The sequence below is a fragment of the Ptychodera flava genome, chromosome 12, assembly GCF_041260155.1.
Source record: "Ptychodera flava strain L36383 chromosome 12, AS_Pfla_20210202, whole genome shotgun sequence".
Lineage (NCBI taxonomy): Eukaryota > Metazoa > Hemichordata > Enteropneusta > Ptychoderidae > Ptychodera > Ptychodera flava.
The window spans coordinates 12,351,709-12,370,037 of NC_091939.1; the positions used below are offsets into that span (position 1 = coordinate 12,351,709).

At 39.6% G+C, this 18,329-nt stretch overlaps 1 protein-coding gene across 2 annotated transcripts in view; it reads left to right on the plus strand.

Annotated features, from left to right (window-relative positions):
* LOC139145024 (streptococcal hemagglutinin-like) overlaps positions 1–18,329 on the plus strand; it is a 75,457-nt gene that overhangs the window by 16,352 nt on the left and 40,776 nt on the right. For both annotated transcript variants that reach the window (XM_070715925.1, XM_070715923.1), the window contains exons 2-5: positions 8,836–8,925; positions 9,300–9,731; positions 12,054–12,505; positions 13,050–13,490. In XM_070715925.1, the coding sequence (XP_070572026.1) occupies positions 13,082–13,490 (409 nt within the window). In that variant the 5' untranslated portion in view covers positions 8,836–8,925; positions 9,300–9,731; positions 12,054–12,505; positions 13,050–13,081. The remainder of the gene's footprint in view (positions 1–8,835; positions 8,926–9,299; positions 9,732–12,053; positions 12,506–13,049; positions 13,491–18,329) is intronic.

The window sequence follows — 18,329 nt, forward strand, 5'->3', positions numbered from 1 at the left end:
AGAGAGAGAGAGAGAGAGAGAGAGAGAGAGAAAGAGAGAGGGGATCGTCGTAAATTCTTGCAATGTCTATATCAAAAAGTGGAAACTTTGAAAGGGACTGTAAAAAACCCGCTTGACAAACGTAATTAATTACACGCCATGACAAGATAATGTCAATTTTCAAATTTTATAATTACACGGTGTTTACATCACACTATCCGTCGTACATCGGCGTTGTTGTTTTGGTTTGTGATGAACAGCCTTTCGCGAACAGTTTTCAACCTTATACTTCCAGTTCTGACGTTACAGCCGTGATTCATTCATAACACGACAAATTCACTCCAAGACTACAAAACACCGCGAGTATTACTCTTTGCGTTGAAGCGTCACTTACAGAGCTCTTCCACATCGATTTTGTGGCTTTTTTGGATGATTTCATCGAAGCCGTCGAATTTCAAGGATGCAGCGCCTGTAAGCGCCATAGAAGAGCGAGAAACGCAATAGTGTTTTACAGTGTTAATAAAGATATGCCAGACAAAGACAAATCACTGCTTCAAATACGAAAGAGACCTTGAACTCAGCACATAATGAAACGGTCTTAAAATGAATACGGCGTGAGGCTAGGATCTAAAGATTCACTAGGAATTTATGGGCACCTTTCTGATTAAGGGGCCTTTTCCGTCCATGGTTCGCTGACAGCGTCCGACAGAATCCTTTGAAGAACGGCCTTCAATTTACGTTTGAACAAACAGAATCATAAAAATCACTCTTTTCATGCAAATGTCAGAATTATTATTACATATAAAGGCTGGGTGTTCTTGTAAGCAATCTCCGTTTCCAAATATTCAAACATAGGCCAAGGAAATAAGACGCATTAGCATGACAAAATGCACATTATCATCGCTATTGTGAAATTCCCAAATGTTATATTTTAGGGCGATTTTATTGCGCTCGCTCTGTGCGTGATTAAAATATTGAAGACCATACCTAAAAATAAATATGTAATAATTGTCTTCAAAATCGTGAAACATGGCATCAGTGCTACGGCTTTATTGATAAAAATACCGATCGTTAATGGATTGACTTTAGTGTATTTTAGTGGTCGTTGCAGGTTATGAAATTCATCATCGCGAGAGTACAGGTGTGATAGGCATTGGTTTCCATCAAAACTTACCAATGCCATACTAGAAATCTCGTCGCTATCCTCGAGTGACCATACATCAAACTTGCCAGAAATATCTGCATATTTCCTTATATTGCAAATTGCTCTCTGTTATATAGTAGGAAAGCGCCTTGTCTTCACAGAAATCGCCTCAATGAGTTCGATTCTGAGGTACCTTGGACACTCTACAGGCCAGCCTCCACTGCTCTATGCTTATAACTTATCAGAAAAAATTCCCTCCTCAACCCCGACGGCAAGACAACAACACTAGAACCTCTGTAAAATTCATAACGCTGGCCATACAGAACCGCCTTCATGAGATTCGTTTACTGGGACCGAGATGTAAAATCGCGAAGAGTCCAAACAATATGCATCCCCTTACGCCTTGCTAGTCTATTCGATACGCCAAGCCGATTACGAATCTGTAGGCTGTCATTCAAACGGTTCTTAATTTGCATACTCGCACATAGCAGTCTTATATACTCTTATAACAACCACACCAGACTGTTCACAGATCTATTGCCAATGCCATAACCTTAGCATAAAAATAGCAAAGAAGGGAGCTATAATAGCTTTTTTGCCTGGCCTCAGGCTGTGTCAGTGGAAGCTATAAAAACCTCGGTGAGATAAGGTTATCTCCCCTGGGATGAGGAAGGCTTAAATATTTCAATTTGTTTCGTATTTTCGATGCCACCTCCTTGTCGCTCTGATACAACGTGAGTGTAATCGATGACTCTGCATGTAGTATCAGTATGTATGTATGTATGTATGTATGTATGTATGTATGTATGTATGTATGTATGTATGTATGTATGTATGTATGTATGTATGTATTTTTTAACATTTAAATCGTAAATGTACTTTAATGGAGAAAGAAAAATGCTTTCATATTCAGTGCAATTAAACAAATTTGAAACTGGGGTCGGGGTGCTGTAGTTATGGACATATTCCTCTATGGAATCTATTTTTAATAATATCAGGTAATCGTCTTCTTGCGGTTTCAATTTGGATAGACGTGTGTGACACATAAAACGTCAATCCTAACATAAATAAGAAGAACATTCAATCAATTCTATCAGGAATTTTCCCCTTTCCCTCCTACATATAATAAGCTTATGCCCAGCGGTCAGAGGTACCACTTTTTTATACACAGTCCGTTTATGTGGAACAACCAACGACTTAACGAAATCGAATTCTCATGTATTCTAAGTTAGCCTGATTTTCCAGTATATATATGAGAATCGTCTTGAACTCTAAATGGGTTGTTTTCCATATTTTGTGAAAAAAATGGTCTAATCACGTGAAAGCATTGAAGTATTACTTGGCTATGTATATTGGATAGGGATTGGACAGAATGAATAGCAGGACAGGGCGAGGAGCGTCAAGAAATATTCAAAACTTCATGGCAGTTTCCATCGGCAAATAGATTCCGTACGAAAAGAATCTATAAATATTCTCTCGTTAGAAGAGAGCACAGATCAACGCAACTGAAAATTGCGAACAACACTACATAAGAGATAATTTGGCCTCTATGGCCGCGGTGAAAGCGCTGCCGTGATCGTCGACAGGTTGCAGCAAACAAGTGGAAGTCACAGAATAGCAGAAGGTTGGCGGGAAGTGACAAATAGTTGATCAGCCTCCTCCCTTTGGAACAGATCAATCATGGACTGTCAGGGCAAGATCACATACTAAGTAACTGAAGCAAAATTAAAAACAAAATATGACCAGCACGAGAATGAATTGTCTTCGCTTTTGAGCTCATTTACCATGCCTGTCGACACCGCCAGTCATGTGTAGGTCTTAGGCCGACACTGACATAGGGATCGTATGGAAAACAGGGAACTCGTTGTGTTTAAACCTCAACGCGATACATTGTTGATACTCATTGTTGGAAGCTTCAACTACCGACGACACAGACATTTCAAAACATAATCTGGACGCCGATTAAGCACCACGCTGACACACGGTTTCCATGGAATAAGTGTGACCTTCATCGTTGGAAATTGGCGCAAGATAATCGAAATGAGAGAAAAACACGCCTCCCTAAAAAGCAATAACTTTCGTTTGTAATGTACGTGTTGTAATTATATCTGCGGCCTTTACGCTCATCAAATTACGGAGATTCGCGATAATGTAAAATTTCAAGGAGATCTGTCGCTAAAACAGAGAAATTGTAAAACAATTTCACGGTCAATTTATAAAGATAGATGTGACGGATATGCAGGACTAACGCAGACATTGAAAAAGCCATCTAAATCAAAGCCATACATATTAATTTGCATATGTGATGTGCATGTTACTTCTGTGTCCACTTCTGTTATCTCGTCTTACATGTCCATATTAGTTAAATAATAACACATGAGAGCGAGGGCAAGATCACGATTTATTGCCTGCCCAAGGGATGGTGGTCATGATCGAAATATTGATGATGCCCGAGCCGTAGGCGAGGGCATCATCAATATTTCGATCATGACCACCAGCCCGAGGGCAGGCAAAAAATCGTAATCTTGCCCTAGCTCTCATGTGTTATTATGTTTATTACACCGAACAAACTTCTTCGAGTACAGTTCGCCTTTCTGCATGAGTCCGTACCTCAGCGTAAAATTAAGTCCAGGGTTGCCGCTGAAAGTTTGCCGATCTCCTCGGTCGCGTATCCAAATTTGTTGCTTGCATAGTCGCTGAACACAGAATTTGCATTCCTTGTTGCCATTTTCGTTCGTTTGCTGTTTACTTGCATCAAAATATCGTCTAATTGTGCCGGTGACCGCTCTGCATGACGTTTCGCAGCGATAGTTGCAAGTACAAGCGAACGACAATTTGTTATGCGCAGAAAGGAAGCGTAGTAAGTAAAATGACGTCATCCATGTAATATCAAATGCAGAGGGCATCATCACGTTCGCAGAGGGCATCATCACGTTTTGTAACACACCTCATCCGCAGTCTGTATTCTAATTCGCCAATTGATAGTCACGTGGGATGCGTTCTTTTTGTGCTGATCCACGTAAACGACGTCATCAGGCATCATTCGTTTGAACTGTTGCCTGCCAGGCATCAGTTCTGAAAAATGATGCCCGCTGACGTCAAAAACGATATTTGACGCGAACGCGGACCGGAATGTAAACAAGATGTCGTCTGTGGCCGATCGAAGCGATAATCCAGAAATTTCTTGGTTATCCTACTTTCTGAAGAAGAATTGAATGCTTTGGTTCCAACAAGGACTCGATACGGACAAAAACTATAATCAAAGGTGAATTGAACATTTTGCAGAAGTATTGCGGTCTTTTTAGGAAAAACTTTTTCTTACTGAACCACTCCAACATAGTACATCATAGACCTACATGCGACAAGTTTTGTGTATAGTACGTTCTTATGCATGGCTACGGATGAGGTGTGTTACAAAACACTTATTGACTGGCATGAGGGCAACAGCATACGTCTTTAACCCCTCGGGTCTGAGAGTCACCCCCAAAAACAGACTGTTTCCCTTGGCCTACGGCCTCGGGAAACAGTCTGTTTTTGGGGGTGACTCACAGTCCCTCGGGGTACAGACGTATGCTGTTGCCCTCATGGCCAGTCAATATGTGTATACTTTTACATGTCACGTGAGTCGTGTTTAACCAATGGCAGTGCACGCTGAATGAGTGAGGTGTAATAAGTCTATAGCTTATACCCACAAATTGTGCTTTACAAATACTAGTACACACACGGGTGTACACACAAGGACACACACACATACACACACACACACACACACACACACACACACACACACAGACACACACACACATATATATATATATATATACACACGGGGTGTGTGTATATATATATACACACACTGGTTCTGTCTCTGGCCTCTCAGCTAGGCGACTGATGCCGTATGTTGTGGGTTCGAATCCGATTGAAAACTATCCGTATTTTCTATCCTGGGTTGGTAACACTGCTGGTGGACAGAATTGTCCCCGAGGTTATCGTTCGCCCAGTTCAGCGATGAAATTCGTTTCTTCGCTTCGATGTAGTGTGTATGTGCGATGTATGATAGTGAGCATGCGTGCGTGAGTGCTTCACGAACTCTACAACGTGTTGAGCGGTCTCAGTCAGAAAAATGTAACAACTTAGCCGGCTATTGAACCACTCTTTTTTGGGAGTGGAGATTTAGCCGACTGGTTCTGTCTCTGGCCTCTCAGCTAGGCGACTGATGCCGTATGTTGTGGGTTCGAATCCGATTGAAAACTATCCGTATATATATATATATATATATATATATATATATATATATATATATATATATATATATATATATATATATATAATATATATATATAGAATAAGAAGTACATCTCAACATAACCATATATTTTATAAACATAATTTTATATGACATTCTGTGTACTTGTGTATTTTTATTTATAAGAATATACACTACTATATATATATATATATATATATATATATATATATATATATATATATATATATATATATATATATATATATATACATATATATATATAAACCAGAAGAGTTTGAAACATATAATATGAGCTAAAATTACATTACCAACCTTAATTTAATTTCGCCGATCGATCGTTCATTTTCCATTACCATGGTGACTGATTCGGTGTACTGTGTTATTTCCTTTCAATTGTTAGAAGTTGGAAATCTGCGACGCCATAAACTAGCGTCCTGGCGCGTTTATTGAAATTCTATGATACTTTCAAATTATATATATATATATATATATATATATATATATATATATATATATATATATATATATATATATATATATATATATAGAATAAGAAGTACATCTCAACATAACCAACTATATGTTTTTTTTATAAACATAGTTTTATATGACATTCTGTGTACTTGTATTTTATTTATAAGAATATACACTGGATATATATATATATATATATATATATATATATATATATATATATATATATATATATATATATATATATATATATATATAAACCAGAAGAGTTTGAAACATATTATATGAGTTAAAATTACATTACCAACCTTAATTTAATTACCCCGATCGATCGTTCATTTTCCATTACCATGGTGACTGATTCGGTGTACTGTGTTATTTCCTTTCAATTGTTAGAAGTTGGAAATCTGCGACGCCATAAACGAGCGTCCTGGCGCGTTTATTGAAATTCTATGATACTTTCAAATTAGTGAACCGGGGCCTGTATATTTTTCTGCTTTTTAATCTAATATTGATTCAATATGATGTTGTGAAACATTTCCTGAAGATGCAGACGTTCCTTAAGATCTTTTTTTGTTAATTTTACGTCGCAGCGCATTGTTCACAAGCTGTACTATTAGGGAATCAGCAGTCCAGCGTGTTTGTGGAAATATGTATGGTCACTGCACACGTGACCACGTCGTCGGGGAAGTAATGATATTTAAAAAGTGCATTATAAAGTTCTTCACAAAACCACACACGGAACTGCTTTCTTGTAATTAGTCTACAGCCGTAGTCGGGTTTTCCTAGAACATAAGCGTGTTCCATTTACATATCGACGCAACCGCTAGAATTAACCCTAAACAAAACGTCTTTCTTCGGTGCATTGAAATGAACAGGGTTTGCATCATTTCACGAGTTCAGTTACCCGGATTTACATTTCGCGTCGCGATGAATAGTCCATACAATGAAACAATTTCCCGTAATTGCGAATTAAAGGCGTCTGCGCCACCGTTGTCAAGGTGATGTCGATAATGTAGCACTTTTTGCCTCTAGTAAGGCTACAACGTGCCTATTGGCGCGTACAGAATAAAGATCTATCCAGAAAATTGACATTAGGCTACCGCTAATGAAAGGAGAAGCAGGTTTAAGGGCTTGAATGGTGAAGACAAAATGATCATACCAAGCAGATAGCCCAGAATACAACCTCCACAGTTACTATGAATTATTTTCTGCTAACTTTCTTTCTGTTTTAGGAAACACAGCTTGTATGTATGTATAGTCGCACGAATTATATTGTGCTCCGAGTAATATTTTCATATCATATATCTAGTCACCCTGTCAGTCACGCCGCCAGATCGTGTTGAAAGTTGTAGAACGTTCTCATAAATTACCAAAGCCCTGACCTCAAATCACCTGGCAGCCTTTGTTGCGCAATGCACATTTGAGCAAAGCTAAACTCTTAGTGCAAAATATGCGTGATGGGTTAATATTTAATTATGCAAATTAAATTTGTTTCAGCATTGAATTTTTTTATGCTCATGATTTCTTTTCAATATGGAATATTCCTGTACCTCGCATCGTGCACTGTATAAACCTAACATTATCAATTCCGCTTCTACATAAATAGTAGAACGAGTGTTGAGATATACCTTCATTTGGATGCCGATGCTTAATGATGGTTGTAAATTTGATGAATGAGAATGTTTTCGAGGGGAAATTGCTTTTCTTTGTATCTGCTGTAACTAATAGTACCATATTAGTTTGAAAAGACCATAGTAGTTTGAAAAGAGTTTGATAAATGTTGGTTCATACTACCTTGCAAATATTTAACTGATGGAATTACATAACAGTGAATGTACTGCAAAAGGCTGCGGCGGTCGAGAACCCAAACTTGAAAATGTCATCGAATGATTAAATAAAAATGAATTGTCTTGGCAACTCACTGGTTGCCTTCTTCAGGGTGACAGCTTGTGGAAAAGATAAAAGCAATATGGAAAAGGGTAATCCACGAATGCAATTAAAACATTTTGAAAAATGTTTAGGAAAGAAGTGAAATACTGTGGAAAATATGGCAATCCATAACAAACTGCGTCACAATAAAAGACGTAAAATACGGCACATTACATGTCTGTGTAATGGCTCAGAATACGAAAAACTGTACCGCGTTTAAATAAAATCGGTTCCAGTATATCTGTGTTACGGCTTTGGATGTGAACAATTCTTAATAAAACGACTGCTTGACTGCCATATTGGATCGTATCACGAAACAAATTGAAGTGTATAGATGACAAAGGGTTATGTGTTTGTACAACTTTGAATACATAATGTACGCCCGGCGTCCATATTGAATCGTACCGCAAAACAAATCAGCATGCATATGTTACCATAGCGCTATGTCCTTGTACCAACTTTGATGTAAATTAGTCTTGGCATGTTTTAGTTACGGCTCCAGACATAAATGAATCAACACAAAATGGCCGCCTGGTGGCCATATGAGATCGCATCGCGAAACAAATAAACGTTAATATCTCTCTGACAGAGGGTTACGACCCTGTATTAACTTTGAAAGAAATCGGTCCAGGCATCTTCAAAAAAGCTTGCAGACGGATGGACAAGTATGACAAAAACTACAAGTACCAGGGACTTCATCCTCGGGGACTAATTAAACGGAATGCTAGTGGACGGTTCACTAGGCAAGTGACAAATGAGACGAAAAACAACCCGAAAGGAACGGAGAAAAAAAAACACAAAAACTATCAGATTATTGACGGAAAAGCGTAAGGACTCCGGAAGGACAAACAAAATGCATGAAAAGTATAAGAATTGGAGAGATTAAAGTTGGCGTTTGTAAAGACCAAAGATGTTAGTGACTGTATTTAGGTTAAAAATGTCTTCTTTGGGGGATACTGTTGGTGTGAATCTTAAAGATGCCATTGGCTTTATAGTGACATTCTTATTCACGTGTATTTACATTTTTACTGAACAGGTTCCTTGATGGCCGATATGACCAAGCACTCAAAGACTTTGTGCGTGATCTTCACAGCCTACTTAGTTACAACTACTTTTACCAATGCATGTAAGTTAAAAATTCTCAGTCTGTTTATCAGTATCGAATGCTCTTCACGTTTAACTATGACGATGTACAGCTTTTTGCGCCCTCAATCCATATACAGGGTAACCCAATCAACTTCGTCTGCAAAATAGTTGAAAGGAAAGGGACGATTAAGAGGGGAAGACGAGTGATTTTCAATGAAAGCCTACATTTGCACTTGGATGCGAGTCTGCCACTGGCTCACAAAATCGTACAATGTTTGCTTATGCTTGTTATGGCACGAAACTGTTTTATTCTTTTGATATAGAAAATTTCGCAAGTTTCGTCTACCGCTATCGCCACTGCGGAGGGGTTTTATGTTTTAACTTATAATTGCTTGTTTTAACTTTTTTATTCAGTGACGAAATTGAATTTGGCCGTCACCTGCGACTCGGGCATCAACATCGTTTTCGGCCAGGAAAACACGCTGACCTGTGACTTGTCCGTCAGTCCGGATGGCTCTGATCTGACCGAAGTCGGGGATCTGATCTTCACCACGTTTCTGTCCTCGGGGGGCAGCGGCGCCCTCACAGACGAAACCAAAACAACGGACACAACAGAAATCACACCAACAGCGCCCCAGAGCGCTCTGACTCTAGCCAATGGAGAAGCTACTGATATAACAGATGTACCGGTGACCTTGGATTTCTCTGGCCAGCCCGGTTGCTATGACGACGGGGGTTACGAAAGTCCGTATATAATCATGTGTATATTAGTTGATAAAGCAGTCGCCGCAACTACACCCGTTGTTATTCCTGATACCGTCTGCTTGGAATTGATCACCTGCAAACGTGAGTTGTTGAAACCCTTTCTACCAGCGTATCGTACCATAGCTTATTTACTTATACAACTTCACTGTCTAATACCTTTGTTTATGTAGTCCCCATATGTTTATTCTGTTTGTAAAATACCGTTTCTTGTTCTCCTTGCAACACCTGCTTAAAGTTGAACTTGTCAACTCTACCTTCGTGTATCTAATGCCGTCGTATGACAGATGAACTCTGCAGTACCCGACTAGCGTTCAGTATGAGAACTCAACCTTGCAATTTATGTACGATGAGCAGTGTTGGAGAGACTACTACTTTAAAGTTCCATTAGCTGTATCTTCTGGCGATTTTTTCCGTTAGTTTTGATTGAAATGATCACTGGCTCATGTTGAATAGCCTGTCAAATAACAGAGAATCGCATATTATTCGGAAACATTACGTGCCCTACAACTAAATAACATGTGATTTTACAACGAAAATTTCAATTTTTGTCCGGACAGAAATACAAACTCTGTTGACACGCGGATTGCAACGTAGGCATTCTTCTGCACCTGCGCGAGCCATTTACAGCAATTTCAAAATAAATATTCATTACTTGTGCCCGGTACTTACGTCGTAGTCCATTGTCCGAGCACGTTGCGTAGCCAGATGTCTGGCAATCCACGACGCAATGTTGTTTTGATCCCGCAATAAACGTGAACTTGTACATCTTGCGTGATCGCGGCGTCACAATATCTGAGTTCTCCCCTGCACGCTGAGCATGCCAGACGTCAACAAACCAGCTCGGAAGGGCAACACGTTTGAACAAAAATTAGAAGTTTTATGTGGCTATAACATCACTAATCATGTTTGTTTCTTCGTAAAACAACATTTGCAACAAATATGAGCCTCCAACATGGAATTTTCCGAGGTAAAAATGGTCCAAAGTTACAAATAATATTAATGGCCCTTTAATGAATGGTGACGAACGTTTGGAAGAAGACTATGGGGGATACCTGTTTTCTGGAGCAAAATAGAAAATATCGATCCAAAGTTACATGTACCGCTATAGTCTGACACTTCAAAGACATACGAATATATACAACATAAAGTACATTGAAACTTAGATAAAATTTATAGTGTTGCAACGTTTTACATTTTTAGAAAATCCGAATTTAGACACTATTATTCTCCGAGATCAGTGCCATATTCCAGCTTTCAAAATTTGTCCTATACAGCAAGAGTCGAATTTTGATGAAACGGGTCATCTCAAAACAATTCGGTCAAGTTGTTTTGTCTTGGTTTGTTCGGTGGATGTTTCAGGTTTACGCTTCTGATGAAAGACGAGGTGTCCCCTTTAAATGCTTCGCCTATAGGTGTCGTACACGTAACTAACATTGGTTGGTGTGCTGCGTAGACTTGGATTCAATCCATTCCGTAAGATCTTTTTCGAAGCCCGCCATTTAGAGATGGTCATTTAGCACGACGGTGGATTTGAACGGCTCCAAAGTATTGAACTAATTCAAATTTCGCTAAACGAAACTGAATATATTGGCTCAACACGTACGGCATATCGATCAATACCGCCCGATTCCATTATCATAACGAAATATGATCGGAAAATTATGAAAAATTTGGATTAGACGCCGTCTCACTCTGGAGATCAGGTATAAACTGGTAGATAGGTCAGCTGTAGTGAATTCAATTTCATATGGTTACCGTTTATGAATCTCAGCTTCAGATATTACTCCGATGTAGTCATACAAGAAACATTCAATTTGGTACTGCACAATAATTGTGAGTGTATCGGAGCTTTGTGTGCATGCATGTATATGTATGAATGAATGTATGAATGAATGTATGTATGTATGTATGTATGTATGTATGTATGTATGTATGTATGTATGTATGTATGTATGTATGTATGTATGTATGTATGTATGTATGTATGTATGTATGTATGTATGTATGTATGTTTGTTTGTGTGTGTGTATATATGTGTGTATGTATGGATGGATGGATGGATGAATCTATGTATCTATCTATAACTATGTGTGCATATGTGTTTGTTTTTATGTATGCATGCATATATGTGTATAGTATGTCTGACAGTCTGCCTGCAGTATATAACATAATGCATACAGTTCGTTATTCCATAGTCCCTCCACCACGTCAGAGGGATAGTGGGTAGTCAGTATGTTTCCTGTTCTCTCTTTCAAGTATCTTCATTTGTCATAAAAAGCGAACAATTTTCAAGTCATCGCTGAAAGAGTGCACTTGCTTGTCTTCGTCGCGCACATCTTCTTTTACAATAATGCTCCTGACGCCACTACTTCATTGATAATATCTTTATTACTACACACACAGATATTATCACGGTTACTGCTCCTGGAAAACCAACGTTGGCTTCAAACGCAGGCAACGACCTGAACGTTATATATGGCACGGACAAAAGTTTTACCCTCGATATCACGACTCGCACCCCAGACGATGAAACAAAAACGGCCACATTCGAGGGCGCCGCCAGCGAACTCTTCAATGTCGAAGTTTATCTGTCGGCAGATGATGAGGCTACCGACGCCACAACGGCCGTGCCCGCGACCGTTCCGACGGATGTCGTTTCAGTGGCTCCGGTCCCGGGGCCGGCACCGACATCGTCCTGACAGGGGTTACGGCTGATTTAAGTGACCTTAGCGGGCTGAACTGTGACAACCAGACCCATGTTTGTGCGAAGGTCAGTCCAAAGGACGGGTCCGCCTGGCAATGGGGATCAGGTGGAATAAACCCGAAGATTGCGTGTGCTCAAGTCACATGTAAAAGTAAGTATGACTTTAAGTTAGTATAATTAATGTTTAGGAAAAAAGCAATCACCTTTTCCGTACTTTTACTTCATGCATAAAAGAGTTCGTACGTCACCTACGGTTATTGTCGACAGGTTAATCGCTTGGGCAACAATAACCATTATCGGCTCACAGTTTCTTTAGACTATCTGGTGTCATACACAGAATTACCAGCCAATATAGATTGCATAGTGACACGATGTGTCGTTCAGCAAGTGAAGACGCGTTCCACTTCTCCTCCTCGGTGTTGTCTATAATGCGATGACAACAAACAATTTGAACAATCTATTGCACCTTGTTGTAATCTGGAAATTTAGGAAGCAAACAACCTTACATCATAAGAAGTTACCATTATGTATTTTGCTAGGACTTCATCTATTGTCACCAGCTGGGTAAACTTACATGTTTGATATTCATATCATATTTCATCAACCAATCAAACTTCAGGAAGCCTACTCTAAACGTTCTTAGCTGATATCAGTATCAGAGTTTACCATTAATTCTAATTGGTATTCGTCTTTAGGTGAGATCGAGGCGGATCCTGCGCCGACAGTAATGACAAATGAAAACGGGGACCTGGACGTGGTCATGGGCTCGACGGAGTCTTTAAATTTGGATGTCACCTTGACGACAGGTCACGGCACAGCGCAGATGGGTGGCGCCGCCAGCGCGTTGTTCAGTGCTGACGTTTATCTGGCAAACGATGCAGCGGGACAGCAGCCACAAGGCTCTAAGACTCAAGCCACTGTGACGTCAACTTCGATCGTTATCGAGCCTGACGTCGGAGTCGATGAAGAGCCAGTAGTCATCAACGTAGCCGCCGACGTCAATCTGGATGACTTGAACTGTGATGACTACCACTACGTGTGCGTGGACTTTACATCTTTCGATACTTCGGAGTGGACGTGGAAGGACGGAGATACCACCGCGAAGACAGCGTGCGTTGAAATCACAAGTTGCCTAGGTAGGAACAATAATGGTATTAATACTGTCTTGTCAAGCTCATCATCTAAATACAGACTGATATAATAATTAATATAATATAAGTATTATATAGAAATAATAACGCGAATAATAATAGGTTCAATTTCCGTGAAAATTTCACCATAAGGGTATTTTGGGTCGAAAAGGCCAAATATGATATCGATTTCACTGCCCCATGTTTCCATGGTAACCATTTTAGGGGTTAAATTTTCAGTTTTTCTAATATCCAATGAAAAGTTACTTTGATTGATATGAAAATTATCTAGCGGGGGGAGTTGGGGTCAGAGAACACAAAAACCAGACTTATTTTAATGTTTTGAGTTGCCATGGTAACTATTATTGGATTGAAAACGTTACTTTTTCCCTAATTCCTATTAAAGAACTATTGATTGATGTAAAAATTGATAATAGGGGTTTTTCTGGTTAGAACACCAAAAGAATTACACTCATTTAATGTGAGATGTTTCCATGGCAACCATTCAGGAGTTAAAATTACCAGTTTTTCAAAGATTCCACCTAAAATCCAGGAATCAACAGAATGTGTTATATCAAAGGGATATTTTGGGTTAGAAAGACCAAATATGCAGTGTAAAAATCCAGTAATCAACAGGAATATTATACCAAGGGTTGTTTCGGGTTAGAAAGACAAAACATGATATCCATTTTTACTGCCCTGTTTTTCCATAGTACCCTATTTGCGTTTTAAAATTTCAATTTTTGTCCAAAGTCCATTAAAAGTAATCCCAGTTACTATGCAAATGCTCTCCTAAGTGTATTTATAACAGTATGAACTCTATGTTCATTTTTGTTTAATGTTACCATAGTAACCATTTCAGTAACCACACCTTTTACTTAAAACCATGCATATTTTAGATCAGGGGTATCTTTTTTTGTTAACCAGACAAGAAAAGGCTACTTTACGAGATTCTGCCATGAAGTGAATTTTCTAGTCTTTTGATGTGTATACTTGCACACCTTTAATACCCAAGGAAACAGGTATAATGGACGACAGTGGGACTCAAAAGTTCTGTGACCTATAACCCGTTTCACTCTCAGAGTTGTATGTAAATTTTAAAAGTCGCCATGACAACCTGACAACAACATGGCCTTTTCAGCACTGAGACATACTGTAGCAGGGCTAAAAATTGGCCACGGCCCTTCTGCCGGGAGGAGGCATAATTTCTGTGTCATTGTGATTGATACATTATCAAAATGCAACGAGAATGCGTTTTTATTCGCCATTGTTTCCTGTGCCAGTCATTCAAGTACGTCAGTACAGATATTGAAGCTTTGCTGCAAAGTTCCACCGCACGTCGTGTTCGTAATTTCCAGAACAAAGTCACATTATTTGCCCAGCTGGGTTTGACTGCATTTATCTAGCTCGTCCCAAAGTGACGGACGGATCTTTCAACCTTTCAGCTTGGTGAAAAACGCATTTATTGATTCGCCAAAGGCCTGTGGATTCGCTTATTTTTGCACAAGTGCTACATGGACATAGGAAAAAGTTCGACTCACCCTTGCCCTCTCGATTGAAAACTATCCGTATTTTCTATCCTGGGTCGGTAACACTGCTGGTGGACAGAATTGTCCCCGAGGTTATCGTTCGCCCAGTTAAAGCGATGAATTCGTTTCTTCGCTTCGATAAAGTGTGTATGTGCGATGTATGATAGTGAGCATGCGTGCGTGAGTGCTTCACGAACTCTACAACGTGTTGAAAGGTCTCAGTCAGAAAAATGTAACAACTTAGCCGGCTTATGGCGTGTAATCCATGCCAAAATTAACACCTTACATTTTGAGCCAACCTACATGCAACTCTCACGAAGGTACATGCAACTCTCACGAAACTGCATGCGATTCACAAAGCTACACGCAACTCTCGCGAACGTGCATGCAACTCACGAGGCTACATGCAACTCACGAAGCTACATGCAACTCACGAACTTGCATTTTGAGCCAACCTACATGCAACTCTCACGAAGCTGCATGCGACTCACCAAGCTACATGCAACTCTCACGAACGTGCATGCAAGTCACCAAGCTACATGCAACTCTAACGAACGTGCATGCAACTCACGAACTTGCATGCAACTCACGAAGCTACATGCAACTCGCGAACCTGCATGCAACTCTCACGAAACTCAATGCAACTGGTGAAATGCATTCGCTTTGCGCCGCGACTCGTTTGAATCAGACTCCCTAGATTACCTTTGAAGCTCAACTCATTTGATGACTCTGCATTCGTCTTGCTTTTTGAGCTGACCGCATTCGTGTCGGGGGATAATCCATGTTTTTTTTTTTGGGGGGGGGGGGCTTGGTTGGGGTGAACCATTTTTGAAAGGAGCCCACAGCATGGTATTTTTTTTCAGATCCGCCTCAATAGGTTTTTTTAGGGCTGCCACTACCTATAATTGCCATACGTACATGATAAAGGTATGTGCCAAAAGCCCCCATAAAAGGGAAACCTAAGTTTAGCGAATTTCATCATTTATCCCTTCTGATAGAACCCTTGAATAAAAAAACAGGTGGTAAACAAAATTATGAAAAGCCTCCGCTGGACAAATAATTGTGAACGACCTCCCAGAAAGTAATTATAAAATCTGAAGCTGTCGGTGATGTTGGAATCTCCAGGAATCACTCATCATAGTTAGACTTGGTTCAAGTCGGTGAATTTAAAAAAAAATAAAATCATTTATAATAGTTTCTCTTGTGTCTCTCCTATTTCGTACAAACCTATCCGGAATTTGGCAGCTCACGCCAGGTTTTCCCAGCGATTGAATGCGTCACGTTTGAGTCTGCGCAGTAGTGAGTTAGTTTCTGCCGGATTCACCGACTTGGACTTCTTGCAAAGTACAGGCGGTGAGACGGACTGTGTACACAGTGACGTAGAGCAAATACAAAATGATTGACAGCCCCCGCAGTTATTCTGGCCAATAAGAAGAACGCTTGCTAATAAACCTCTGCATGCATTAAAAAGTTTGTTGTCATCTCCGTGCAAAGCTAGACATCGAGTACGTTTTATATCTGGGCGAATAATGGCATCAAGTTCGTACATCCACCGCGTTTTACAACTGATCGGTCGACCACCGCTAATCACGCGAGATTACCAAAGAAAGCTTGTTGAGAGTTACATTGAGGGAAAAGATGTGTTCGTCTGCGCACCAACCGGCAGCGGAAAATCACTGACATACGAAGTCGCTCCACATTGTTTTGATTTCCATCGCTTTGGGCACGTAAGAGAACAGGCTACAACTGTAAGGACGGTGTCTTTTTCCATCCTTGAATAACCGGCCACGATTTTCGCATTTTGTAACATGGGCCCAACAAACAACACAGATATTTTCACGCGTTTTCGGTGATAGAACAGAGGTCGTACCCGCACTCGACATTTTGTCAACAACGCCGTGTGAGTTTTATGCACGTCTCGTTTGGGTCAATGGTAACTCCTCCCAATGTGTAAAATTTAGTGATGTCATCTTATGAATAAAATATTGTTACGTGCAGAGAAAACGAACAAAAGGGTGAACTCAGCAGTTAACGTTTAAACAAAATTTATTACGAAAATAAAACTAATTGCTAAGTCAGGGATAGAGTACAAGCTTTAAAAGTGTACAGACTACTTATCTCAGCTGGGACGGCAAAGCTCCAGTCTCAGAGTTGTAACAGTCAGTTGGATGAATGAACAGTCCTTGCAGGCTTGAAGCTGCACAAAGTCCACAGTATAAATCCAGCGTTGGCAGTGAAGGTCTTGAAAAGTCTTGAGAATGACTACTGCTGGAGTTTAGTAACACACAAGAGACACGATCCCAAAAGTCTGACTGGAAGCTGTGCACGTCCCTTTTATAAAGGCATATAAGAACAATCTAGAACTTTTATGACATGCTAATTACTGTTCTAAAATTATCTCTCTTACACAACTAATCAACTTTCCAGAACATTCCAAACATGACTAATTGAATTCAAGGTTGTGAGGTCATTAAGGGCAGTGACCTTGAGAATGTTCTAGACTAATTGAACTCAGGTCATGATGAGTGTGGGGGAAATGACCTACATAACACACCCCTCTTCAAAAAAAGAAAATTTTTCAAAGAAAAATCTTTCTTTTGCAAATGTATTCTTGAAAAGGATTTAAGTACTCACATTTTTTTTTCTAAAGTAAAATTTCTTGAAAGTGAACAGCAATAAACTCTAAATACGAGAGAGACAGTCTGCAATTAAATTGTCTCTGCCTTTGATATGTCTAATGTCAAGATTAAACTCCTGTAACATTAAACTCCATCTTAGCAATCTCTGATTTTTGCCTTTAAATTTCTGCAGAAAAACAAGAGGGTTGTGATCAATATAAACCACTATTGGTGATTTGAAGAAGTAACATAAACTTCAAAATGCTGTAAAGCTAATATCAAAGATAAACACTCTTTTTCAATTGTAGAGTAGTTTCTCTGGGATTTGTTAAATTTGCGTGAAAAATAGCAAACAGGATGATCTACACCATGACTATCCTCTTGCAATAAAACAGCACCAGCAGCCGTATCACTAGCATCCACAGCTAATTTGAATGGCAAAGTGAAATCTGGTGCAGACAACACTGGGGCACTTTGCAGTATGGCTTTAAGTGTATCAAATGCCTGTTGGCATTGCTCTGACCAAACAAACTTTACTTTCTTTTAAGTAAGTTAGTCAAAGGCTCAGTAATTGTGGAGAAATTTGGACAGAATTTTCTGTAGTAACCAGCCATACCGAGAAAGCGCATCAGTTGTCGTTTGCAGTTTGGTATGGGAAAACTTGAAATGGCACTGATTTTGGCATCAACAGGTTTTAC